Consider the following 23,382-nt stretch of genomic DNA (forward strand, 5'->3'; position numbering starts at 1 on the left):
AATAATTGGTATATCTCAAAATAAAACGTATTTTATTGTTGTTGATAAACTGTACTTTCAGAAAAATACCACTTTGATGCAATGAAAATGGTGCTATGCACTTAAAAATATATTCAAACTTCCCTCATTTTTCTCGACCAAAAAGGTATATAACCCCTTAATGAAAAACTGAATAATATTTGTTCTAATGTAAGTTCAATTGTAACGTAAAATGTTCATTATATTTTAGGCCCTTAAAACATTGCATCTATAGTCTAACTACATTTTTATAAGTTACTTACAAACTAATTTCTTCCTTTGTCTTACGTATGTTTTTGTAAAATCAGCAACACCCAGTTTAAACATTGCCATACCATAATAAAGTTTAGCATCACCTGGAATAGGCAAATATGTCGTGTTTCCGATTACCTAGAAAGCTGCTACCTTCAGCAAACTTGTTCAAAAGGTCAAGGATTTCTGGATGGTGGATAGTTTAGTACAGACTTCCAATGTTAGGCGGCACTAGTGTGCACGCAAATCTTGGTATATTGGGCTCAACTTATCTCACCGTGCCGTTCTTCTGGAAGGATGCGGTCTTCAGCTAAGTTGTTCAAAAGATCGAGGATTTGTGGTTGGTGGACAATTTGGTACAGAATTTCATCTCTATGTGGCACTAGTGTGAACGCAATTCGTCATACTTTAATATTAGCTTATCTCACGATACCGACTTTCTAGCAAGTTGCGGCGCTAATAGACGTCCAAGCTGAACTCCCAACAGGTGTAAATTTTTTTAGTAGGCAATAGCAATACGTTACCAGATATCGGTACCAGTTACGCTAGCCTCGTACACCTACAATACGGTCACCATGCGACGCTAGTGTACGAGTGATTAATAACGTATTTCTGTTTAAAAGTTAACACGAAATTTTCGAATAATATCGTTTTTGCTCAAACATCTGTCTGTGGTTGCATGTAATTCTTCATATTTTAGCCTTAATTTATCCCGCGACTAGCACACTTTACCAGAAAGTTTGTATGCATGTAGTTTATCGTATTTTGACCTTAACTTATCCCGCGAAAGTCCTAGAAATTTGCGGTCTTCGACCAGCGTAGCAAAATAATTTAAACTGCATAATTACTTCTAAGAAATTTAAATCGCTGAATTGTTGAATACTAAAACTTCTAAGGAAGTTGGATTCTCGAAACAAATTACTTTCATAACACTCAAAACTAAATGCATACTAACGTTTCGCAGTGGTCTTATTTCCAACCAAAATGCCCTAAAACCAAAAACCCTTAATATTTTGAATAAGTTTCCTGAAGATTGCAGCTTTATAAGTTGTTGGATTTACGAGATTAATTAAGTCGAAAATATTCAAAACTGCATGCACACGTAGCGGCCTAATTCCATATCAAACTTTATAACTTATCCTGGTAACTTTGATCAAAACTTCAACTTTTCAAGTTGTTGGATTTACGAGATAAATTAAGTTGAAAATACTCAAACTACACGCACACTAGCACCGCATAGCGGTTGAATTTAGTTACAATCTCTGCATCAATTAAAACCCCTTGACCTCATGAACAACATACTACAGACAGTAACTTTCTAAAGGGTCTGATTCACGAGATAAAAAAGTTCAAAATACTCAAAACTGGATGCACACTAGCGCTGCGTTGCAGTTGAATTTCGAAGCAAAGTATGTATCAAATAAAAGCTTTCGATCTCCTGAACACCTCCTGCTGAAGTAAGCAACTTTCTAGGTTGTCGAAATCACATGATACCCGAACACATACGATTAGCATTGATTATCTAGGATTCCTCACATTGGATTCGTGAGCGTCCTTGAAAAGGATTCCTGAAAAATGAATCCTCAGGAATGCCCTGTATATGGCTTTTGAATAAGAATCCTGAGTGGGATTCCTTTTCCGATTTCGTCACTGAGTTAAACGTATCCTGGGGATTCTTACTCAGGATTCTCTGCGTGTTAGTAAGGGTAGAGTTATATAAATCGGCCTATTTTTAGGAGATGCTAAACTTTTCGGAGGGCTACAATATTCAAGCTGGATGTTGCAATACTGGAGCGATTCCAAACTTCCGAAGGGTAGAGTATGTGATTCTACGAGAATGTTAAAAATACACCTCATCCAGGCTGGTCTCGAACCCGCAGTTTCTGGTGTCTCCGTCATGGTGTTTATCCAGTAAAACTACTTAAACTGTGTTTTATCCAGTTAAACTACTGGACTACCTTCCCAGCATCAAATATTGTATCACCCTCTACCATTATACCCCGTTCCTAACACCCACACTACATTGAGAGAGTTATGTTTATGACTATAACACCTCACACGCTAAGTATATCAGCGGCGTTCTAATATATCTATTATGTCGTTTTCGTTTTCGCGATGTAGCTACACTCAAACGACACTTTTGACACCGTAAATGTTTTATTTGACTTTCTGGACTACACTTTTTCTATCTCTGACTACCCTTTTTCGTCCCGGATTACACCCGAAAAAAGCAGAGTGTACTGTAGGAAGTTACCAACACATTCACACATATGTGTCAAAACTGGTTTGTTCTGGTTCTCGTTTCACGTGGTAAGGTGTCAGGTAATTTTTTTTCAGCACATTTGCGAGATGGACATATGAGATGGAAACGAGACAAAATGACAATGGCGATAATGACCAAAACAAAACGAATTGACAGCTATCCCATTATTACGCATACCAATGCAACGACACTGAAAATGTTTTATTTGAAGCTGCATAGTATAGTCCGGAAAAAGTGTAGCTACACCTCGAAAACGAATTCGACATTAGGGTCGGGGCAAAGTGGTCGATTTTTCAAAAGCAAGTTTATTTTGGTTCCAAACAATTTAAAACTTTACGAAGGTCGATTGGTTTTGTCTCCGCTTTGTGCATTGCATTCGAAATTAAAATAAAAATTTGTATGGGAAAACCTACTCTTTTACATTTCTCTTTCTAAAGAGCTCAGTAATGCTTCAATAATGTGCTAAATTGCGCTAAAGTATAGTACAGTTAGGTTTTTTTATGCGGGGGATACGTACCTCGTAGAAAAATCGCGTAAACAAAAACCGCGTTAATTCGAAAATCCGCGTAAAAAAAACACGCTAATTCAAAAATCCGCGAGAAAAAACCGCGTGATTCAAAAAACCGCGTAAAAAAACACGTTTTTTTTTTAAATCCGCGTGAAGTAGTCCAGCAAGAAGGGCTTTAGAAAAAACCCGAGACGCTCTAGAACCAGTAGTTCCAGTAGTAAATTGACCTCTTTGACGGTCATTCCGGATCTTTCGGTGGGCGGAGAGTATTTTTTGGACTAAGTCTTTTACTAGATAAACACTTAAACGTTTCTGGTTCCAAACCCACGTTAATCCGGAAATTCGTGAAATTTTTTTTTGAATTAGCGCGGTATCGCGTAAAAAAAACCGCGTGATTTCAAAAATCCGCGTGAAAAAAAACCGCGTTAATTCAAAAATCCGCGTAAAAAACCACGTAAAAAAAACCGCGTATAAAAAAACCGCGTAAAAAAACTGACTGTATTTTAGATACCTAACAACTTCGCCGAGGACACTGAAGAGCTAGTATGTCCATGAAAAAAGTTATAGCTGTTTGAAGTTATGTACGTCGAATTAACTGCTAAAAATCATTTTTCTGCCAATACTTTCAGTGTTCCCGCGTCAGTAGCATTTCCATCAGAAGTAACTTGTCGTATCGAGTTTATACACTCAGCTGAATCACACAAACAAATGTAGATCAATATTCTAGGCGTAGGTAGGATCTACAACATGTTGCAGAGGTTATTTCTGATAAAAATCTGACTGACGCCGGTACACTGGTAATGTTGGCAGAACCAATTATTTTCAGCATTCAAATTGACATACTCAACTTTAAACAGAATTAGAATTTTTAAGGGTTGATTAATATCAATAGCTTTTTATTAGCTGTTGATATTAATTAGCTTTAATTTTTTGTCTTACGATTTCATTTTGTTTTTTTTTTTGCAAAGCAGGCAGTGTATATAATTTTACTAGAACACTATAGATAGTAAAATATGAAACTAACGGGGACATCTAAAATTTTGAATTTTTTTAAGGATCTCTCGTGCAACACCAAACACGCTCAGAAAGAAATGAGTTATGTAAATGTAAGCTCTCTCTCTCTCTCTCTCCTCTCAATACCAGTATTTTTTGTTATGTATGCATGCTTAGCTCTGTTCGAAATGGCGTCGAAACAAGGAGCCTTGTGCAAGCGCATTATACAGTTCTTACTGAACTGCACAAAAAATTCAGCAAAAAGCAAACGGTGAACCATTTAAAAAGCGAAAATCTTCCGGTTTCGACTGTGTAAAATTTCCTGCAAATCTTAACAATAACTCTCCTGGAAGGTAGTGGAAGACCGGCCAAAATAGGGCGAAAAAGGAATTCGTTCTTCTTGTATAAATCAGGGTTAAAGACAAGAATTTTTGAGGGAAATTTTGACTCCACCCCTTCACAAACACAACACAGCATCATCACGTTACGGCAAAAAAACACATACTTTCCTGAGCATCCTTTCGACCCCATTTGTATCCAATATATGCATACTAGGGTGGCAGCGAAAAGAGTCATGTCAGATTTCGAAAACCGGCCATGTACATTCTGCTTATTGGTCCAAAAAACCATCTATGCAAAATTTCAGCTCAATCGGGCATGTTCACGGGGAGCCTCAAAGCTCAAAGCTCAAAGTTGTGATTTTTCAACCCTCGAAAATCTACCAAGGTGGGAGTACATGAAATTGGAAAAATCGAAACTTTTTTTTCGATGCCAAACGACTTAAAAATGCATAAAACGTCGAGATCTGGTGTTATCTCGAAAAAAAAAATTTTTGGCCGAAAATCGACCTTCTGGGACTTTGCCGTTTTCTAGGCAAGCGTAGGCTTGATATGAATATTTTTAGTAAATATGAGGCATTCCATGGAACATAGGTAAAAAAAATTTTTCAGCATGCCATTTCCGATTTCGCTGAAACTTTTTTTTTGCGTGGACTGCCTCAGGCTCAAGTTTAATAGCAAAACCTGCTCTGTTCCATCCCTAAGCTCCCGTTTCTTTAAAACTAGACTACCTTGATATAAACACGTACTGTCTAAATTACCTTGTGTGTTCGTCTTATTTTTACAACCTTCTAATAACAGGGTTCGCCGGTGAGTTACGCATATTCAATTCCAACAGGGCCAGTGTAAAAATCATCAATTTTGGTACAAAAACAGCGCGTTGGATTGGAATAATGCTCTCAGTGATAAATTATAACATTGTAATGTGTAGCTAGAAAAAAAAAACATTTAAAAAAAAAGCTCAGAGTGAAAATGTCAAAATACTCAAACGTTCATAACTTTTTTGTTTTTCATTTTACCATTACCAAATTTTGACAGATAGTAGTACATATTGTCATCTTCAATGTGTAAAAAAAATGGATTTTTAAAAACGGTACTTTTTGAGATATTTAATATTTTGTGATAATTTGAAAAATTTGGCACAGAAAGGAAATTTGTTTACAGTGTACAATTTTTTTTATAGCCGCATTTTTATTACCTACAACTTTGCTGAAGACACCATTTCAATCAAACAAGCCGGTTTTCTGATATTGAAATTTTTATCCATCAGTCATCATTTTGGATAGGCCCTTTTGAGACAGCAGTCACGAGTCTACATGATGAACTAATAACCTAAAATTACCTCTTTACAACTGTGAGAAGTTTCAGCAAAATCGGAAATGATCATCAGAATCGATTGTCGAAGTAGCATGGAACGATTCATATACCTTTTTTGACAACAGTAGAATTTAGTTGTCACCTGTTACTGTGCAAAGGGGTTCTATGCATTAGAATGTTCTTTTGATGTCTGCATTAGAGCCATGTGTGAATCCTATATAAAATGAGTCAGGACATTCAACCGATTTTCACCAGTTGATAAAACAACAATAAAAGGTAGATATGCAATCTGGGTCAACTAAGTTTCAGATATTCAAAGAATTGGACCAACAATTGTTTTATCACTCTAACACTATTATCACTAGCTTTAATATATTTTTATGTTTTGTCGTTAGTTTTCCCAATATTATACATTTGTTAAATTGCTCAACGTTGTTGTTGTTTTCCTCGAAGTAATTTTCAATTTCAATTCTATCTTTGTCATTCCCACTTTCGTTTCTAATTTATTACCCTCACTTGACTACAGCTAATGGTAGCCTATCACTCCCGAAAGCTATCTCACGAGCATCTGGGAGGCTAATATGTGTAAATGTGCAGCGATTGTCTATTTATATCCCGACATTATTTCGATGTCCTGTAAGCAGTTTCACGTCTCAACCAAGTAATCCCCTTCACACTCACAAACACACACACACACACACACACACACACACACACTCGAAACAACTTATTCAGCTTGTCGTGTTCCCAAAGTTCGTCCCGAGAAGGCCCAGAAGCATGCCAACAGCGCTGCAGTGGAGCAGAAAATATGTATCTCCGTAACGGAGCAACTTTGGGGCTGAGATTTTACCTCTCCGGGCCCAAAAGCGGTTGCTTCCCTGGGAAAGAAAGAATCTAATGGATTTTGCTAAGAGCATCCTGTTCGTTTCGGCAGAGTCTCGAAGATTAAGAGGAAGAACAGTAGAATGGTGAGTCTGACTATCGTACAACGTCAAGAAGCTGCAAGTAGCGAAGTGAACATATGTTATATTGTCATCCGATTTTTCCTTTTCCTCTCCATTGTGAACAACCATTATTGAATGTATCGAATTGTCACTGGAACTGCGTAGGGAATGAGCAGCTGTGGGAGCATGGGGGAGACAGATAAAAAAAAAACTAAAACTGAAAGGGAGGTCGCTTCTGGGAGTCTGTTTCACTGCACTACATGCATTGTGCATTGTGGATCCCCATATATTTCGATCTCAAACACTTGCGAATCGAAAGTTTCTTAATTCGTTTATAAATCCGTTGTAGAATTTTTGACTTCCCTTGTACATTTTGCAAAACGAATTGAAAGACAGATACATAAATAAACTACGTGTTATCTAGCTGATAAATATGAAATGCATCATAGCTTGAATGATCGTTAGTTCTTATATCCATGCGTTTGTTCATCATAAAAGTATACCAGAAAGTTGGAAACGTAATACTTCAGCAACTGAATACTTCGTGGCAAGTTTGTTTCCTTGTGCAAATAATCCTAAAATAATAATTTATTTCTTATCCCGTTTCTTGTCAATGTACGTGCTCGTATTACAACAAACTAGAGTCACGCACACTTGCCCATTGGAACTGCTTGTATAGTTTCCTACTTGAGAAGCAACTCGTATCCGTCGAGAGGATATTGTCAGTATTCTTGAAATGCTACACGCGTACGATTGTTAGGAAAAGCTGGATATATACGATATTAGCTTACTTTTCCAGCACGAGCTAGCAAGGCAAAAAAGAAAAATAAATTAAACGTGGTTGAAAGGACATCTCAGTTATGTTTGCTGTTCATTGACGTTTCCACACACGAACTTACAATTTTTGTCAGTTCCGATTTCAATTAGGTACGCCCACCACAACTCGTGAACAAGAAACGGCAGACAGTACCCACACCTCGGTACATGTTGATGGTGATTATTGAAAACAAAAAGTGTGAATGACATCCCGCAATGCATGACAAACCCAGCGCATGTCTGTGCTGTTTTGTGTCCATGTTAGGGCATCTTCAGCGGTGGTCTATTTTTGAAACAAATTTATACTAGATTTACACCAGCGAAACCTGAATACAACTAGCTAATAAAGACCAACTATTCGTTCTCCGCACCGGTTTTGTATTTCTTGTTGTTTTAAACCGCTGACATCTGTCACACTGTCAACAATTCAATACCCCATGCTATCAGTTAATGAGACTTGTTATAATAAAAAACACTCAATATTTAACAAACGGAAATTCGATAATTTTTACGCACATTAAACGATTACTTTGGCAAGACACTTTATATCCACAAAACTTTATGGATTTGACGGTTTGACCCAAGCGTCAATGACATTTCGCAGGATGGATTGGTATGATCTAAAATTTCTGCTACAAGTAGGGTTTCGGAGGATAGCGTAAAATATTTGATCGCGTAGGTCACATACTGCCAGTTATGCTTCAAGCTTAAAAGGAGCAGTCATTGTCATTTGTGTTGCGGCTCATCTAACCCCCAAAGTCGAAAAATACGAAAAACGAAACATAACGCCCCAGCGATCATTTAGTTTTGTTCAAGCTGCTCGAAACGAAATGCGCAATGTCACCCCAGCATTTTGAACGTTTTCAGTTCAGTGTCTTCTAGGAACATTTTTCTGGCCTCTTAAGTTCTCCTCTAGTCCCAATACCATTGAGGCGACGGTTATGGTCTTTCAGAATTCCCACTTTTGCTGGTCGGTTTCCTTGATGCCAAAAACGACAAACCTGTTCATATTCTGCTTCAGAAAAGCCACAAAAATGAATTGTGAGTTGTCATAAAAAATCTTTGTTTTGTTTATTCCCCAACACTCGCACAAAACGCTTATATGGAAATAGCCAAAAATGAGGTATTCAATTGAAATATGACATTTTACCCACCTATTGGCAGCGTACAAAGGGTTTTAGAACGATCTATTTCTTGTTCCAAAAAGTGAAAAAAATAGACCAAAACGTATACCAGTTCCAAATTTTTTCAATTTAGATCCGGTATAAAACAAAATTTACACCACCGGTGCAACAGGGAATTTGAGTTTGTTCCAAAAAAAATAGAACAAAACAATGATTTGGACCACCGCTGAAGATGCCCTTATGTTGATATTGGCTACGCTATATGCGGGTGATAAGAGTCACTGTTGCAGACGAGCGAAGAAAAGGCCATTCAAACAACATGTGCGCTACTGATATGGGCTTCGGGATTGATTTTGTACGCTTGATATCTTGTGATTTTACGCCCGCTAAGCAAACTCCTTTATGCTAGCATAAAAGTTGCTCATTGTATTTGTTGGCTTCTGCTAATTTTTGATTTTATGCTTTATGTCCTGATTTCGCTCCCCGTGGCTCTGTGGTCAGCGATGTCGGTCGGCTAGCTCTCCCACACGGTTGTGATATCGGGTTCGAATCCCATTCGAGTCGAGGAACTTTTCGAGCTGCAAATTTTCTCAACTCAGCACTGGGGCACGGTGTATCGTTGTACTTACCCTACACATGCAAAATGTGCCAAAAACAATATCGATAACGAATTCTCTCAACTAATCTAGTTGATCGAATTTGAACACAGTTTCGTGACGTAATTAAACGTAAGAAAAAGAAACGTAAATACAGTAACTGAACAGCCAGGGTTAGTTGATTAAATAAAAGCTGTATAATTTATTAAGCGAGGTGTTCTAAATAAATGATCAAAAACGATAAGAAACTATTCCTTAGCAATTCTCAATTTTTGCTTTAATCATTTGTTATAATTTGCAACGATGAACAACACTTCCACGACCTGATAAATTTATTTTATTCGTGCTAATCTTCAGTCTTGAGCCTAATTACAAGGGTGATTCAGTTAATGCTAATGGAGTTTTATGCTCCGCCGGATCACACACAAGTCAAAGTCCATGGCTCGAAACGGGTCTTGTTTCCACCGAGTGAGGAAGCTCATATTTCCTCTTTTAACTTGGGAATGTGATAGCAATGGAGCACAAATGTCAGTTGAGGAATATCGATTTTCAATTTGCTTCTATCTTGGCTGCCCGTTCGACGCGATATGCGTGCGTGCGCTAATTTTTACGAACAGCCAACCGCTTGTATCTTACGAATGGATTATTACTAGTGAGTACGCATGACAACAATTTTCAAATCAAAATTTCACAAAACGTTCCCATTAATTTATATTGAACAGTGACAGCTCCTCGTTTATCAAATTTTCACGCTTTAAGGAAATCGATACCGATCCGTTGAGTGACAACCAGCGTTGAAGACACTGTCAAAAATATCGACCAAACGTCATCCGACAGACAGTTCTCTTTGTACGCACGATAGCCAGGCCGCCCACGGTGCTATCTCGTGACTACCGTATACAGTCCGTAACACAGCCGGGTGGCCAGAGTGCAACAGGTTGCCGAGTGATAGGTGCCATCCTTTCCATTTTAAAGAAACAAATACAAACAACTCCACGTAAATAAACTCATTTTGCCTTTGCGCCGCCACTGGCACTGTGTCCCCAGCAACGTTCCTCGGTTAGCCCTTTCCGGTATATCAATGTTCCAGTGGGCGTGGAAGTCATTTTAATTGACATTCAATATCGATATCATTACTTAGCAATTGTAAATCGATGACTTCGGCCTTCGTCTCACTGGGTGCGTATTCATCTGCTAGTGTTGACTTTGTTTGGTCTAATGATGTTGGAGAGTGAACTGGGGTACAGACGATTCGTGTCTGTCTGATTCATATAGGCTTGGAAACTACCGAACCGATCGCCGTGAAATTATGTATATTGGGGTTTTAGGGGCCAGGAAAGGTGACTAAGATAGTTCGAGACCCTTCCCTCTTCTGCAAGGGAGGGGTCCCATACAAATGAAACACAAATTTCTGCACATCTCGAAAACTAACCAAGAAATGGAACCAAATTTGGCATGTGGATGTTTTTAGAAGTAATAAATGTGTCCGTGTTGATTCGAAACCCTTCCCTCTTCTGGAAGGGAGGGGTCCCGTACAAATGAAACACAAATTTCTGCTTATCTCGAGAAAAAACCAACTAAATGGAACCAAATTTGGCAGGTGATTGTTTTTAGGGGTAACAAATATATCCATAATGGTTTGACACCCCTCTCTCTTCTATAAGGGAGGGGTCCCATACAAATGAAACTCGAATTAGGCACAGCTCGAGAACCAATCAAGCGAATATAACCAAATTTGGCAGGTGAATGTTTTTAGGTGTAACAAACATGTCCATAATGTTTCGACACCCTTCCTTCTTCTGGCATGTCTCCAAATACCATTTTGAAATCAAAGATGGCGACTTCCCGTTTCTGAAAAATAGCGGCAAATGACCAAATACCACCCAACATGGGTATTTCCGGAATTGTTATGATGCAATGAAGCCACAAATCGACATCAGACAACATTTCGAATTGTAAGATGGCGACTTCCGGTGTCTGGAAAACAGCCGAAAATGACCAAATACCACCCAATATGAGTGTTTCTTCAACGAGATTGACGCTCAGAGGCCAAAAATTGTCTCCTAATGCCATTTTGAAATCCAAGATGGCGACTTACGGTTTCTGAAAAACAGTGGCAAATGACCAAATACCACCCAATATGGGTATTTCCGGGATGTTTTATGACAAACTGAAGCCACAAATCGACCTCAGACAATATTTTGAATTGTAAGATGGCGACTTCCGGTGTCCGGAAAACAGCCTAAAGTGACCAAATACCATCCAATACGAGTATCTCTGGAACGAGAATGAAGCTGAAAATTGACCTCAGACACCATTATGGATTGTAAGATGGCAACTTCCGGTTTCTAAAAAACAGCCAAAAATGGCCGATTTCCATGCAATATGAGTATCACCGGAACCAGAATGATACACAGTAGCTAGAATCGACCACAGACACCATTTTGAATTCGAAAATGGTGCCATCCGGTTTCTGGAGAACAGCCGAAACTGACCAAATAACACCCAATATGGGTGTTTCTTAAACCAAAATGACGCTCAGGGGCCAGAAATTGTCTCCAAATGCCATTTTTAAATCCAAGACGGTGACGTACGGTTCCTAAAAAATAGCCCAAAGGACCAAATACCACCCAATATGAGTATCACCGGATCCAGAATGATGCAAAGAGCTATAAATTGACCTTAGACAACAGTTTGAATTGAAAAATGGCAACTTCTGGGAAACAACCGAAAATAACCGAATACTACTACATATGGATATGTCCGTAATCGAAATGATGTAGAGAAGCCAAGCATTGACCCTGGACACCATTTTGAATTAGGAGATGACCACTTTCAGTTTCCGGAAAACAACGAAAATAACTGAAATGCACCCAATATACATCCGGAATAGAGGTCAAGTACAAAAGCCAAAAGTCGAAGATGTGGTCATTCCGATAAAACCAATCATTTTTAAACGATATAATCCAATCGCAAGGAATCAATGAATTTGAAATGTTTAAAATTATTAAATTAGCCACTAAAATAAGCGGGACGAATTTTGCCGGGTCAGCTAGTTTTATATAAAACAGCATCAAGCAGTTTTCACTAGAGTAAAGTGACCAGATAGTTAGAGCCTAAGCGCGGGACACCAATCGATTTCTTAGACGAAGGGGAGGCGAGGGTTGTGTGGTTTGGTTTCAATACTTTTCTTCGAAATAATTAAAAATTACGCGTGCATAGTAGAATGGCAATGACAATGACATATAAAAGTTCAGCTCTATTGGACTTGCCTCAAAGCGGTCCAAGTTTCCCTATTTTGGCTGATGAAGTCCATGAAATGTTAATTTCAATATCTAACTGGAACTGGGACGATTGTTGGTATCGGAATTTTTATTGTCAAATGTTTTAAAAATGCATCAAAAGTGAAGATCTGGTGTTATCTAAAAAAATCGAAAACTCGATTTTCTGGGTTTTATTTTGAGGAAATTTTATGGCTGGAAAACTCTCCGTTAGCCCGCTCAGAAATTTTTAAGTCCCAGGAAATCGTTTTATCGGGATAACACCAGATCCCTACGTTTCATGCATTTTAAAGACATTTAGCATTGAAAAATTCGATACCGACAACCGTCCCAGTGAAAATATTGGACATTTATTCATTTGTGGTTCTTTTTTTTCGAAACCGCGGGACTTTGCAAAGGCGCGCAGTACACTTTAGATGAACGCGAGACATTCCGCGGGACGTTTTTCCACGCGGGACATTATGTTAAAACGGACGGGACGGGACGTCTGGTCACTTTACACTAGAGCCATGTGAAAAACTCCGTGTTTATCGTAACTTCGACCTCTGTTAAATGTATGTCATCCTCAAATTGCAATAGTGACCTAACGATGTACTCTACCCCGATATACAAACAGTTGAATGTCACAAACAGATTTCGAGACAGTGATCTGCAAGTTTTAATTAAATAATAATCCTATAAGTTAAGTTTTAACTTTACTTTTCATTGGGTTGTAAAGTTTTTTTCGGTTAGTTTGATGTAAACGTAAATTTTATTTTATAAATACAGCTGAGGTATTAATTACTTCGCAGCCTTTTTTTTATTTCATGACGGACAGTCTAGTGCATAACCTGCCGAAGAAAAGCGTTGCCATCTCCACACAAAATTATCTGTATATATAAATCGTTCTAAAATGCATTTTTTTTACTTTCAGGTAAGCTTACTGGCACCGTCGGAGACCACCCTCTATAACACAAAACATCAGGTACTTGAGAACTTTTTCCTAATCTAGAGTAGTAGTTCATGTTTCTGTATTTGAGTTAATTTTTTTTTTATTAGTAATATCGGTGAAATATCGACATAGTGTGGAATCTCATGAACAACCAAAGCCACTTAGATGAGAGATAACTACCTCACTGGGGCATATTTTTGAGTAACCGAACATCGTGAGACAAACACAAATACGATTTGCTTTTATTAATAAACCCACCATAATCAGTCATTTCTTTACGAACAACTTCAAGGTAATCTGCACTGGCCATTAGCTTCATCACATTTTGCGAAACTGCCTCTCTAACTCTTATCGAAGGTTCCATCCCTTGTGATTTATGTACCTACCCAAAAGGGATGTCACAGCGACATAATCGAGTTTTAAAATTCAAGTGAATGCTCCGGGATCAATAAATGGGCCTTTAGCTTGCCGCGTGGCTTCTGCTGCCAAGCTTCCGACAGGGGTAGACCCTTCTATGCCAATTTTATGCCATTTGTGATCGGTGACACGTAATCTTTGTGACTTTATTGATGAACATTGTTCAGGGGGTGCCGGCATTGGTTCGCAAATAATAATTCACTTCTTCGGGCTTCTCGCAACCTCCCTGCGCCACCGCTCTACCGCACTCTCTCTCTCTCTCTCTCTCTCTCTCTCTCTCTCTCTCTCTCTCTCACTCTCTTTCTATCTAGCAATGCCATCCTGCAACAACCCTTATCAAAGTCAACAGCAGAAACAGGACATATTGCCGTAATTCCTTGTCCGCATTTCCGACACCGCATGCTAAGAAGCTTTCGAATATGTGGGTGTTGGAATCTCACCCGGTTAAACTGATATCAGAGCTTTCCAGAATGACGGCGGTGAAACAAATGCCACTTTACATTCTCAGTCAATCACAGTATCATAACAAAAGTTATTCAACGAATAGTTTCATTGCAAAATGTCAAATTCAATCTACAGCTAGTACAGCCACAAAGGTCTCTCCTGTTCGACGCTAGCACTGCTGCCCCCTTCCTTTTCATTCATTACCCCGATTCAATCCTGGAAGCTAGGATGAGCTGGCAAACTTGTATGAAACTACACGCGTGACGCAAATAAATAACTCTGACTCATACGTGCTGACTCAGGGACCTAGGAGTAGATGAAACGGCTTTTAATTGAATCTTCTTACAAATATTTATGGCGAAATTTTCCTAGGGTTAAAGTGATAGAAAATCTTATTTTGCGGTGTTTTGAATATTATCTCATATTGTGATATTAGTTTAGCTCTACCTGGTCGATCTTAGGCCGTCTTACCCTACATTTACTTGACTCCTATGAAACCACCAGCAGGAGCAGCAGGTCTCTTCAAAGCTACGTCAACTTGTTTCGAGGTGATAAGCAAAGTGTACGGTCTCAAGCTCTACTCTTATTGACGTATTATTATCGACCGAAGGCGTTTGGTAATCGCCTATTGCCGTCTTGTCAAACATATTCATTTAGAATCCGGAATCGCAAAACCAGTTGTATCTCGGGATTGGTTGAAGGTACAAAAAATGTTTTTATATTCAAATACAGATAATTTATTGTTGTTTGAAAATATTCAGTTACACTTTTGTTGAATATTCGCACTTTTCTTCGGATACTCTCCAACAAAGTCTAGACTCCCTGTTAGTCAACCTCAGCGACCTCTCTATTCCACGATCTAATCATGTCTGCAGCATCCCGAGCCACCTTGGTAATCTTCTTCAATTTTTCCCCAACAATTGCCTAATATTTTTCTATTGGGTTGATTTGGGGGTAATTGGAGAATTAAGATCTCCAGGAATGAGACATTACCGCCATTTATTTTTTCAAATCCATTGTCTTGTTTGTAATGTATGTTTTCTGTACACAGTTACAAATCCCTTGCCAAATCAAAAACTTTCTGCTAAATCTATCGACGAAAACTAATCTAAATTTGTTAGAAACATTTCTTCTGGCAGTGGCCTAGTAGAATTTCAACAACTTTTGCAAGTTGTACAACTTTAAAACACATCTTTCGGTTACAAGATTTTGTTTAAGCGTTCTTTTTTGGTTGCTTGCAAGACCAGAAATTTCTATAACCTTCTCGTAAACGGTTTTTCAGTATAGTACATCGGCATTAATTTTGGCCGATGTTGTAAAGAGTCGTGGGTCAGCCGTCGATTATAAGACCCACAACGACGTACAACATGATCCATCCGAACAACAATTATTTGTTCACAAAAATATTGAAGCACATGATACACAGTCGATTTAGCCACTGTCAGCGTTTCCGCAATTATAGTACCAGATTACAGCGAATTCTTACCTGAATCAACCAAATGATGCCAGATATAAGATGAAATTCTAGATATAAGATAAAATTCGCTGGCAACTCCATCATTTGACAATACTTTCATGAACTCCAAAAGATACCGCTTTACAGAGAAAATCACATCAAGTTAGTTTAGTTTTGTACGTGGACGCAGTAGCTATTCAAAGTTGAGAAAATTACATACTCAGGGCGAATTCTGGGCTGATTCAGGTTAATGTGGGTATCAAAAAATCAAATTTGTTCTCTCAGTTTCCATCCTGTATATCTACTATTTTCAAAACAAAACACGGATCAAAGTGAAAGATATAGGTTTTAAAAACAATTTGCTGTCAGAATATTTTACAGGGTGGCAACGTGGAAGCGATACACTTTATTTATGTCATAAAATTCAAACCACTTTTTATTTTTTTCGCAATCGATTTCAATAATATCTTTAGGTAGTAAAATTACAATGTACTTAGTGGAGTTCAAATCTTTCACCTTTGTGTTTGATAACGGTCCGTCGACGCCTTTCAAGTCATTGCAAGCCTCACGCACAACTTTGTTCGGCATTTCGTCCCAAATCTTAATGTGTCCAAACTTAAATACCTAACGTCGTCCAACTTTTGTAGCATGAATCCCCAGATAGTGAAGTCTAGCGGGTTCAAATTCGGTGACGATGCAAGCCATTCAGATGAACTGATGAAACAAGGCAAATTCTGCTCACACTATTTCGAACGATGCCTTATGCGCTGGTGCTGAATCCTGTTGGAAGCAAAAACTGTCTCTCCCAAAAAGCATTCAGCGCAAGGATGCAAATGACCTTTGATAACGTGTTGCAAGTAGTATACCTTGTTCATTTTCACGCCCCTGTCAATGAATAGCAATGCTAATTTCCCTTTGGTCAATATATCGCCCAAACCATCACAGCTGACACATTTTGATATCGCTCGACTGCTTTTATATCGGCTGGTATATCACGAAGACAAGGTTCATCACGGTCATTTTGCTTGTTCAAATTTGCCTCCAGAGTAAACAACTTTTCGTTCGAAAAAATAATGTTGTGCAACCTTTTCGGCAATATTTTTACGAATTAATCCGTTAATCCTGCTTCTTAAAAGCTGAATATCCATGGTCCTTTTTGATAACACTTTGCATAGTAGTGTGGCTCAAGATCGTTTCACACGCCCTTTTTCTTGCCGAACGGGCTGAATTTTACCGGAAACGTTCCTTCCCTGCGTTGATGAGCGTTGGAGTCCGAGCACTTCGTCTTCTTTTTGGGAAAAACCGTGCCTGTATCCTTGAGACGCTTGATGGTCCTATAGACGAATAATCTGCTTAAATTCAGATGTGACAGCTTCCTCCTGATCTCTATGTTAGTCAATCCTTGCAGGTGCAAGACCCTTATTAAGGCTCTACTTGAATCCATTGCAATTTTCTTGAGAGCGGAAACAGTAAACACGTAAACATGCTCAGAAGTTTGTCATGTTATGACAGAAAATACAACGAGGGCCACTCGAATACGTGTATCACTTCTATGATTCCACCCTGTGGATAGGCCTATTATGGTCGCTGCTGTGAAATGAACCGTGATTACGGTTTCTAAATGATTCAAACCTCAACAAATCTCTAAAATATCACTGATTTCATTTATCGTAAACAAAAAATATTACAATTCAACACTTTTTTCATAAGCACAATTCAACGTATTTAGTTGACTCGCATCAAAACCAGACACAAAGCAATTTTTTAATTAAAATGTCGGAGCATCCATGAGAAATTAGTCTTTGTTTGCTACGCTCCACTAACCACAGTTTTGTTGGAAGATGTGACTCGTTCGAATGCTTATAGTCTTGCTGCCGCTTAAGGTGAAACGATATTGAGGCCACAAATGGCCAATTTCGAACCACCACTATGAAAAAGGCACAAGACTCGGTAATAGTTAATGCGTCACCTGTGAAAACGCTATTTTATGCTTGCTGCTGTGAAGTAAGACAAAAATAACGTTTTCACAGGGAATGCACTATTTCCGAATGTTGTGCGTTTAAAAATTCGAAGTGGTGGCTAGAAGTCTATCATTTGTGTCCGTTTCACCTCAACAAATTTTGACCTTCAATGTCTTGCTCGATAGGTAAATTTTACCCCAATCTTGTGGTATTATAATTGTCATATGTTTTTGATAGTAAACATTAAAAAAGTTAAGTTTGAATTCTTCTTCCAGAATCCACGTCATTTTCATCCACCTACTCTAGCTCGTCGCTTTCCATTCGGGGAATCGGAATCAGGACTTCCTGCTGTTGTCTTGCAGCCATCCATTTTGAAGATTTTTCTCTGGTGTTTTTGACAGTTCATGTACCTTTTTGTGTTCAGTCAACATTACCTGCGAAGCGTAATATAATCCGCAAATAGCACAAACTCTGTCCTTGAAGGTATTTTTAGATGAGTGGTACTAGACATCATATGAAAGATCCTTGGCATTAGCTTATAAGTTTGCTATAATTTTATGGGCGAGTTTTATTTCGACTATAAAACGAAAAGATGTGAAAATTCATTTTCAGATATTCACAACTTCATGAACTAGATAACTTTTTTTCCCTGTAACGCACAGTAGTGGCCAAAAAGGGCAACAAGTGGAACTTAATTCCATAGTACCTTTCACTTTCATCCTAGCTTAATGATGTCTTCGGAACAATTGTTTGTATAAATGTTCCGCATAATCTCAAATTGTCAAAAGTTATGAAAAGTGTACTGTTTGAAAAAAATAACTTTTTTGTTTTAAGTTATAAAGTAGGCAATGCATGTGTTTTTTCAAGGATGCTAATAATGGACACGGGCTAAGGATGTGATGTAGACTTAGAAAAAGAAATCCTTGTTTTGACCAATTAAACTACTGGGAGAGGTAGTTTCCCCTAAGACCAATATCGATCACCCTTCTCTATTGCTCTATGCTCCACACACGCCTCGATCAACCACACACACTGCCTTGTGTGCATGAATTGGCTCAAATCAAATAATTTCGATATTAAATCAGACATCTTATTTCTATCAATGACCGGACTTTCGTTGAAAATTGACGCCGCAGACCATGAAGGTCGTTTCAACTTGAGACAGTGAAAATGCGGTTTTCGTCACTTTCGTTTGCAGTGTCGAAATTATGCAACACTGGTCCTTAGTACGACGAGATTTGGGTGTAAAACTCTTTTCATGCTAAGATACTGCAGATCGATTATTGATTTTACAAAAAAAAAAATTGGTGTTGCATCTTTGGGGTAATTATTATATAGACCGACAATCGATGGCTGATTTTATTTCACTCAGACTCAGCTAGCGTTTACCTTACTAACCGCTAAAAGGGTTTATATAGGATTACACACTTAGATTTGATTGCCGAGAACTCAACAGCTGATAAATTCAGCGAAATGTTCTACAAGTTTTCGGTAGAATTTCCAAGAACTTCGGCAAACGAAACGTCAATACTTGCTGGTTTACGGTAAATCGATATATTTGCTGAATGTTCGTCGAAATATATTGCTGACATTCGTTAAAAACTTCGCCGAACTCAATCAGCTGTTTGGAAATTTGCCGAGATAAATTTAGTGTGTACATTACATTTTTGAAGCAATTGAACCGAACTATCGGATTTACCACAGGGCGAACATATGGACGTTATCGGAATTTCCGGGCGCACTCCGTAACTGCTAGGTATTGAAAGGTTACGAGCACATATTTCGCGATCTCCAAATTGCCCACCGAATTCAATATAGCAACTGAAGTGTGTAATATGTATAACAACTGTAATCACGAACGAAGAACTCCATTTGACATCATATTTGAGTATCGATAGCTCCAATCACGTTTTCCATATAAAGTATTCCCGGAAACATTGCTAACGGCATTAGCTAACCGTACCAAAACTGGCACTTGTCAAAATCTTCATTCATTTTTTCGTCTTGTTGTATGACGTCATTAGTGGAACCAGCAGTGTCGTGCTTAGTATCTACCAACTTATCCCGTAGCTCACACGAAGAAGCCGTAAAGTGGTAAGCAAGCCCGTAGGATGAGACGTGCCGGAATCTAAAAGGTAATACGTTGATACGCAAGCCGAGTATTTTAAGGAGAGAGAAAAAATATTTGATTTGAATGCCCTTGCTGTCTCTTTTATTTTTGCCTAGACCTGGTATGAAATTTTCTGGGACCGTGTCCGTTATGGGGCAGAAGCATGCAATAGCTCTATTACATCCATATAGACCCGTCAACCCCATGTTCAGAGGAAACGGATATGAAAAAAATATAAAAGCACTTCATTACAAGAAGCGCCCACTCGGGTATAATCCCTCCGCAGATGTCACCAATAGCACCTACGAGGAATGAAAAAAATACTACGTACGTGACGAAGGTTTTCAGGTCTTTTCTGTAGTGTCTAATACAGCTTATTCGAAGTTTTTCACAAGGATCTATGTATAAGAGTGATATTGAGATTGTAGTGTTTAAGTTTAAATACACTTTCAAGTTAATAGCACAAGTCGACAAACTCAGACTTTGCTTCATGATATTTTCTTTCTTTGGTTAATTTATTGTTAATCATTTTGGTTCTTTTGTAAAACAATTGCTGAAAATTCCCTTTTTCGAAACCGACTGGTGAGGATTTCCTCAATAAACAAACAGCGTGCTTCATATGATGAAAGAGGAAATGCAATCCAATTCACGTTGCGAAGTACGTACACAAGGATTTGTTTTTGGATACTGTATGGTTTGTCAATGTTCTGCAAATTCGAAATCTTAATCTTGATGCTTTTCAAATAGCAGTTAATCAGCACCATGTATATTATGTTCCGCTCAGTCAAATCACGAACTGGCTCCTTATAATGCTATGACTTTACTAATTCGCCTGGAAAATAACTGTTAACTTTGCAAAATAATCTATGAGAAGCAAACCAAAATCTGCACCTGTTGCGGTTCAAAAAAAATGCCCACACCAAACTTTATTCAGTAAAGTCGGCCAAACAAGAAAGAAGCTTCAACTATAAGAGTGATGAATCACTGGGCCATAATTTTTTCAACTTGATCCAGAATGTTTACGAACGTATAAGACTAAATAAAAGTTTCTGGAGTAAAAGTTGCGTGGCACAGAAACATCAAGCTGCTTGTTCACATCATTCACTGATGAGAAATAAATTAACATCATTACTCATTGCCCCGCTCGTTGTCATGACTTTTTTTTTTGTCTTGTACCACATTCCGTTCGTTAAGTGTGGTAAAAAAATCTCTAATGCACAACCGCGATTAATTTTTTGGTTATTTTTTTCGACCTATCAGTATCGCTTCAGGTGGCCCTTAATTAGTACTTATTTGACTCAATTATTTTGTGCGATCTCATTAGACTAATAGGATTTTATTCAAGAAGTAAGAAAAAATCTCAAATGTAATTAACACATCTACACAGTTTTCAAACTACTGTAACTATAAAATAGTAATGATTTACACTCGATACCCACAAACTAAGACCGAATAACAAGCATTACCTAGTTTAACCCTTTGAAGTGTTCGAGGGATATGTTGAACGAAGAAAATTACAACCACTATGTATGAAAACGACGTCCTGCTACCAGGAATGCATGCATAAACATGTTATCATATTCAAAAAATCTCTTATTCACCACATTGTGCAACTATCGGATTAGAAATCGTGCCCGGAATTCGCAACCCTAGCCCGTGCACAAGTGTAATGCAAATTATGTGAAGCACATTCTCTGTCCGACACATACATGTTTGCTACCTTGAAGCACGTTCTAAACCAGCAGACAAGCATGGCTACATTCGCCATTTACTTTGAATCCACCCGCGGTACTCCGGTACACTAACTCGCAGGGTTGATTATTATTTTTATGTTTCACAATTTTTCACGGCATACAAATCCACGTTTCTGTTTGTTAGATCCACAACCTCTTCCAGGTAAACCCCGGTGATCTAGCCTCGACATTTTCCGTAAACAGGGCGTGTCTGCTTTGAACAGAAAGTTAGCAACATGCCAGCAGGTCAGACAACGTCGAGAACGGATTCATCTGAATGCGAACCGAAAGCTTTTCGCTCGGTGGCAAAGGAATCGAGAATTTAAGTAATCCCACTTTGGCATGCTTCCGCGGCGAATACCGCGACGTAAACAAACCGCGAGCTCAAAAATTCACTGCAAGTAACTTCGCGAACGTAAGCATAAAAGCCCGTTGGCGGATGAATAACGCGGATAGTTTCCCACGCGTTTGCATCTCATCTGCGGGGCGTTTCCGCTTTGTATGTATTCTCGATTCGCTCTAAATCTATTAGGATTGTTCTGCTAAAGTTGGTCTCTAGGAGAGCTACTCAACAGTGGTCTGTGTAAGAAATTAGATTATTCGTATAGTTTCGCCTAAGCCTTTGTTTCCTCGTTACTGGAAAACACTATTGATTTCATCTTTTATGTCTTTGTTTTATAAAAATGAATACGATAATTTATGAAGGTGTTAACGGCATAAAATTCTGCACTACAGCGATCGACAGAATGCTCTCAATTGGAAGTTTTTCGAAAAATCACAGCATCACAAAAAAATCTAAATTGAAATTAAGAGAGAGTATTTCTATGACATAAGTAAATTGGTTTAACGTGATTGTCTTCATATGAGTAGAACGGGTGACAACTAAAAATTTGGAAATTCCTTGAAGCTTTTTTACTCTACGCTCAGAAAAAAATGAGAGCATGCATATTTAAGCTCTCTCTCCATTTTATACCAGTTTTTTTTTTGTGTATGCATGCCCAGTTCTGTTCAAAATGGCGTCGAAACAAGGAGCATTCCGCAAGCGCATTGTACAGTTCACTATGAACTGCACAACAATTTTGGCATAAAGTACACGGTGAACCATTTTGAAAGCGAAAATCTCCCGTTTTCGACTGTGTATAATTTCCTGCAAACCTCAACAATAATCCGCTAGGAAGGTAGTGGACTTTTTCTTTTTTGTCTAGATCATGGTTCAAGCCTAGTGGCTTGGCTATCAAACAAGGTGTATACTAGAACGAATGTTTGCACAAAATTTTCCATTTCTTCAAAACTATATACCGGTGCAGGTATGTGTTTTGGGCAGATGAAATATCATAACATTACGTCAAAAACACAAACGTTCCTGAGCAACCACTCGGCTCCATTTGTACCCAAAATATGCAACCCAATGAATCTACCTCAGTGCCGTCCAATCGAAGATTTCTTTGGGATTTTAAGAATAACTGGAGATCAACGAGCTGCAAACAGTTGATTGGTAGAATCAAGAGATGCATTCAAAAACCGACGTAAAAGCCGTAGAAAATTCGTGGGAAGGCCGGTAAAGAACCTTTCTCAAATGTTCAATTTTTTCTGTTCATTAGCAATGTATCTTCATGGGAAATATATCAGGTTTTTTTTTAAGTTCATCCCCCATTTTTGTATTATCAAACGTAACAATTAATAATCGGACGGCGTAATGTCTGGGACATTACGTGGCGAGTGAGGTATGACTTCTTATTTGAGCGTTTCTTTGTAAGTTTTAACGACTTTGGTAGTATTGTATTTCGCGCAGTGCTTGACTTAATCGCATCAATCAAAGTCGATGCGGCTGTCCAGTGAAGGTTTCGTTCGGTTTCAATAGCTCATCATGAATATCACTA

At 38.4% G+C, this 23,382-nt stretch overlaps 1 protein-coding gene across 3 annotated transcripts in view; it reads left to right on the forward strand.

Annotated features, from left to right (window-relative positions):
• Positions 1–23,382, forward strand: part of LOC129723962 (protein alan shepard) — a 425,406-nt gene that overhangs the window by 346,097 nt on the left and 55,927 nt on the right. For all 3 annotated transcript variants that reach the window (XM_055678477.1, XM_055678476.1, XM_055678478.1), the window contains exon 5: positions 13,364–13,414. In XM_055678477.1, coding sequence (XP_055534452.1) covers positions 13,364–13,414 — 51 coding nt within the window. The remainder of the gene's footprint in view (positions 1–13,363; positions 13,415–23,382) is intronic.

Source organism: Wyeomyia smithii, chromosome 2 (assembly GCF_029784165.1).
Source record: "Wyeomyia smithii strain HCP4-BCI-WySm-NY-G18 chromosome 2, ASM2978416v1, whole genome shotgun sequence".
In the NCBI taxonomy this organism is placed as follows: Eukaryota; Metazoa; Arthropoda; class Insecta; order Diptera; family Culicidae; genus Wyeomyia; species Wyeomyia smithii.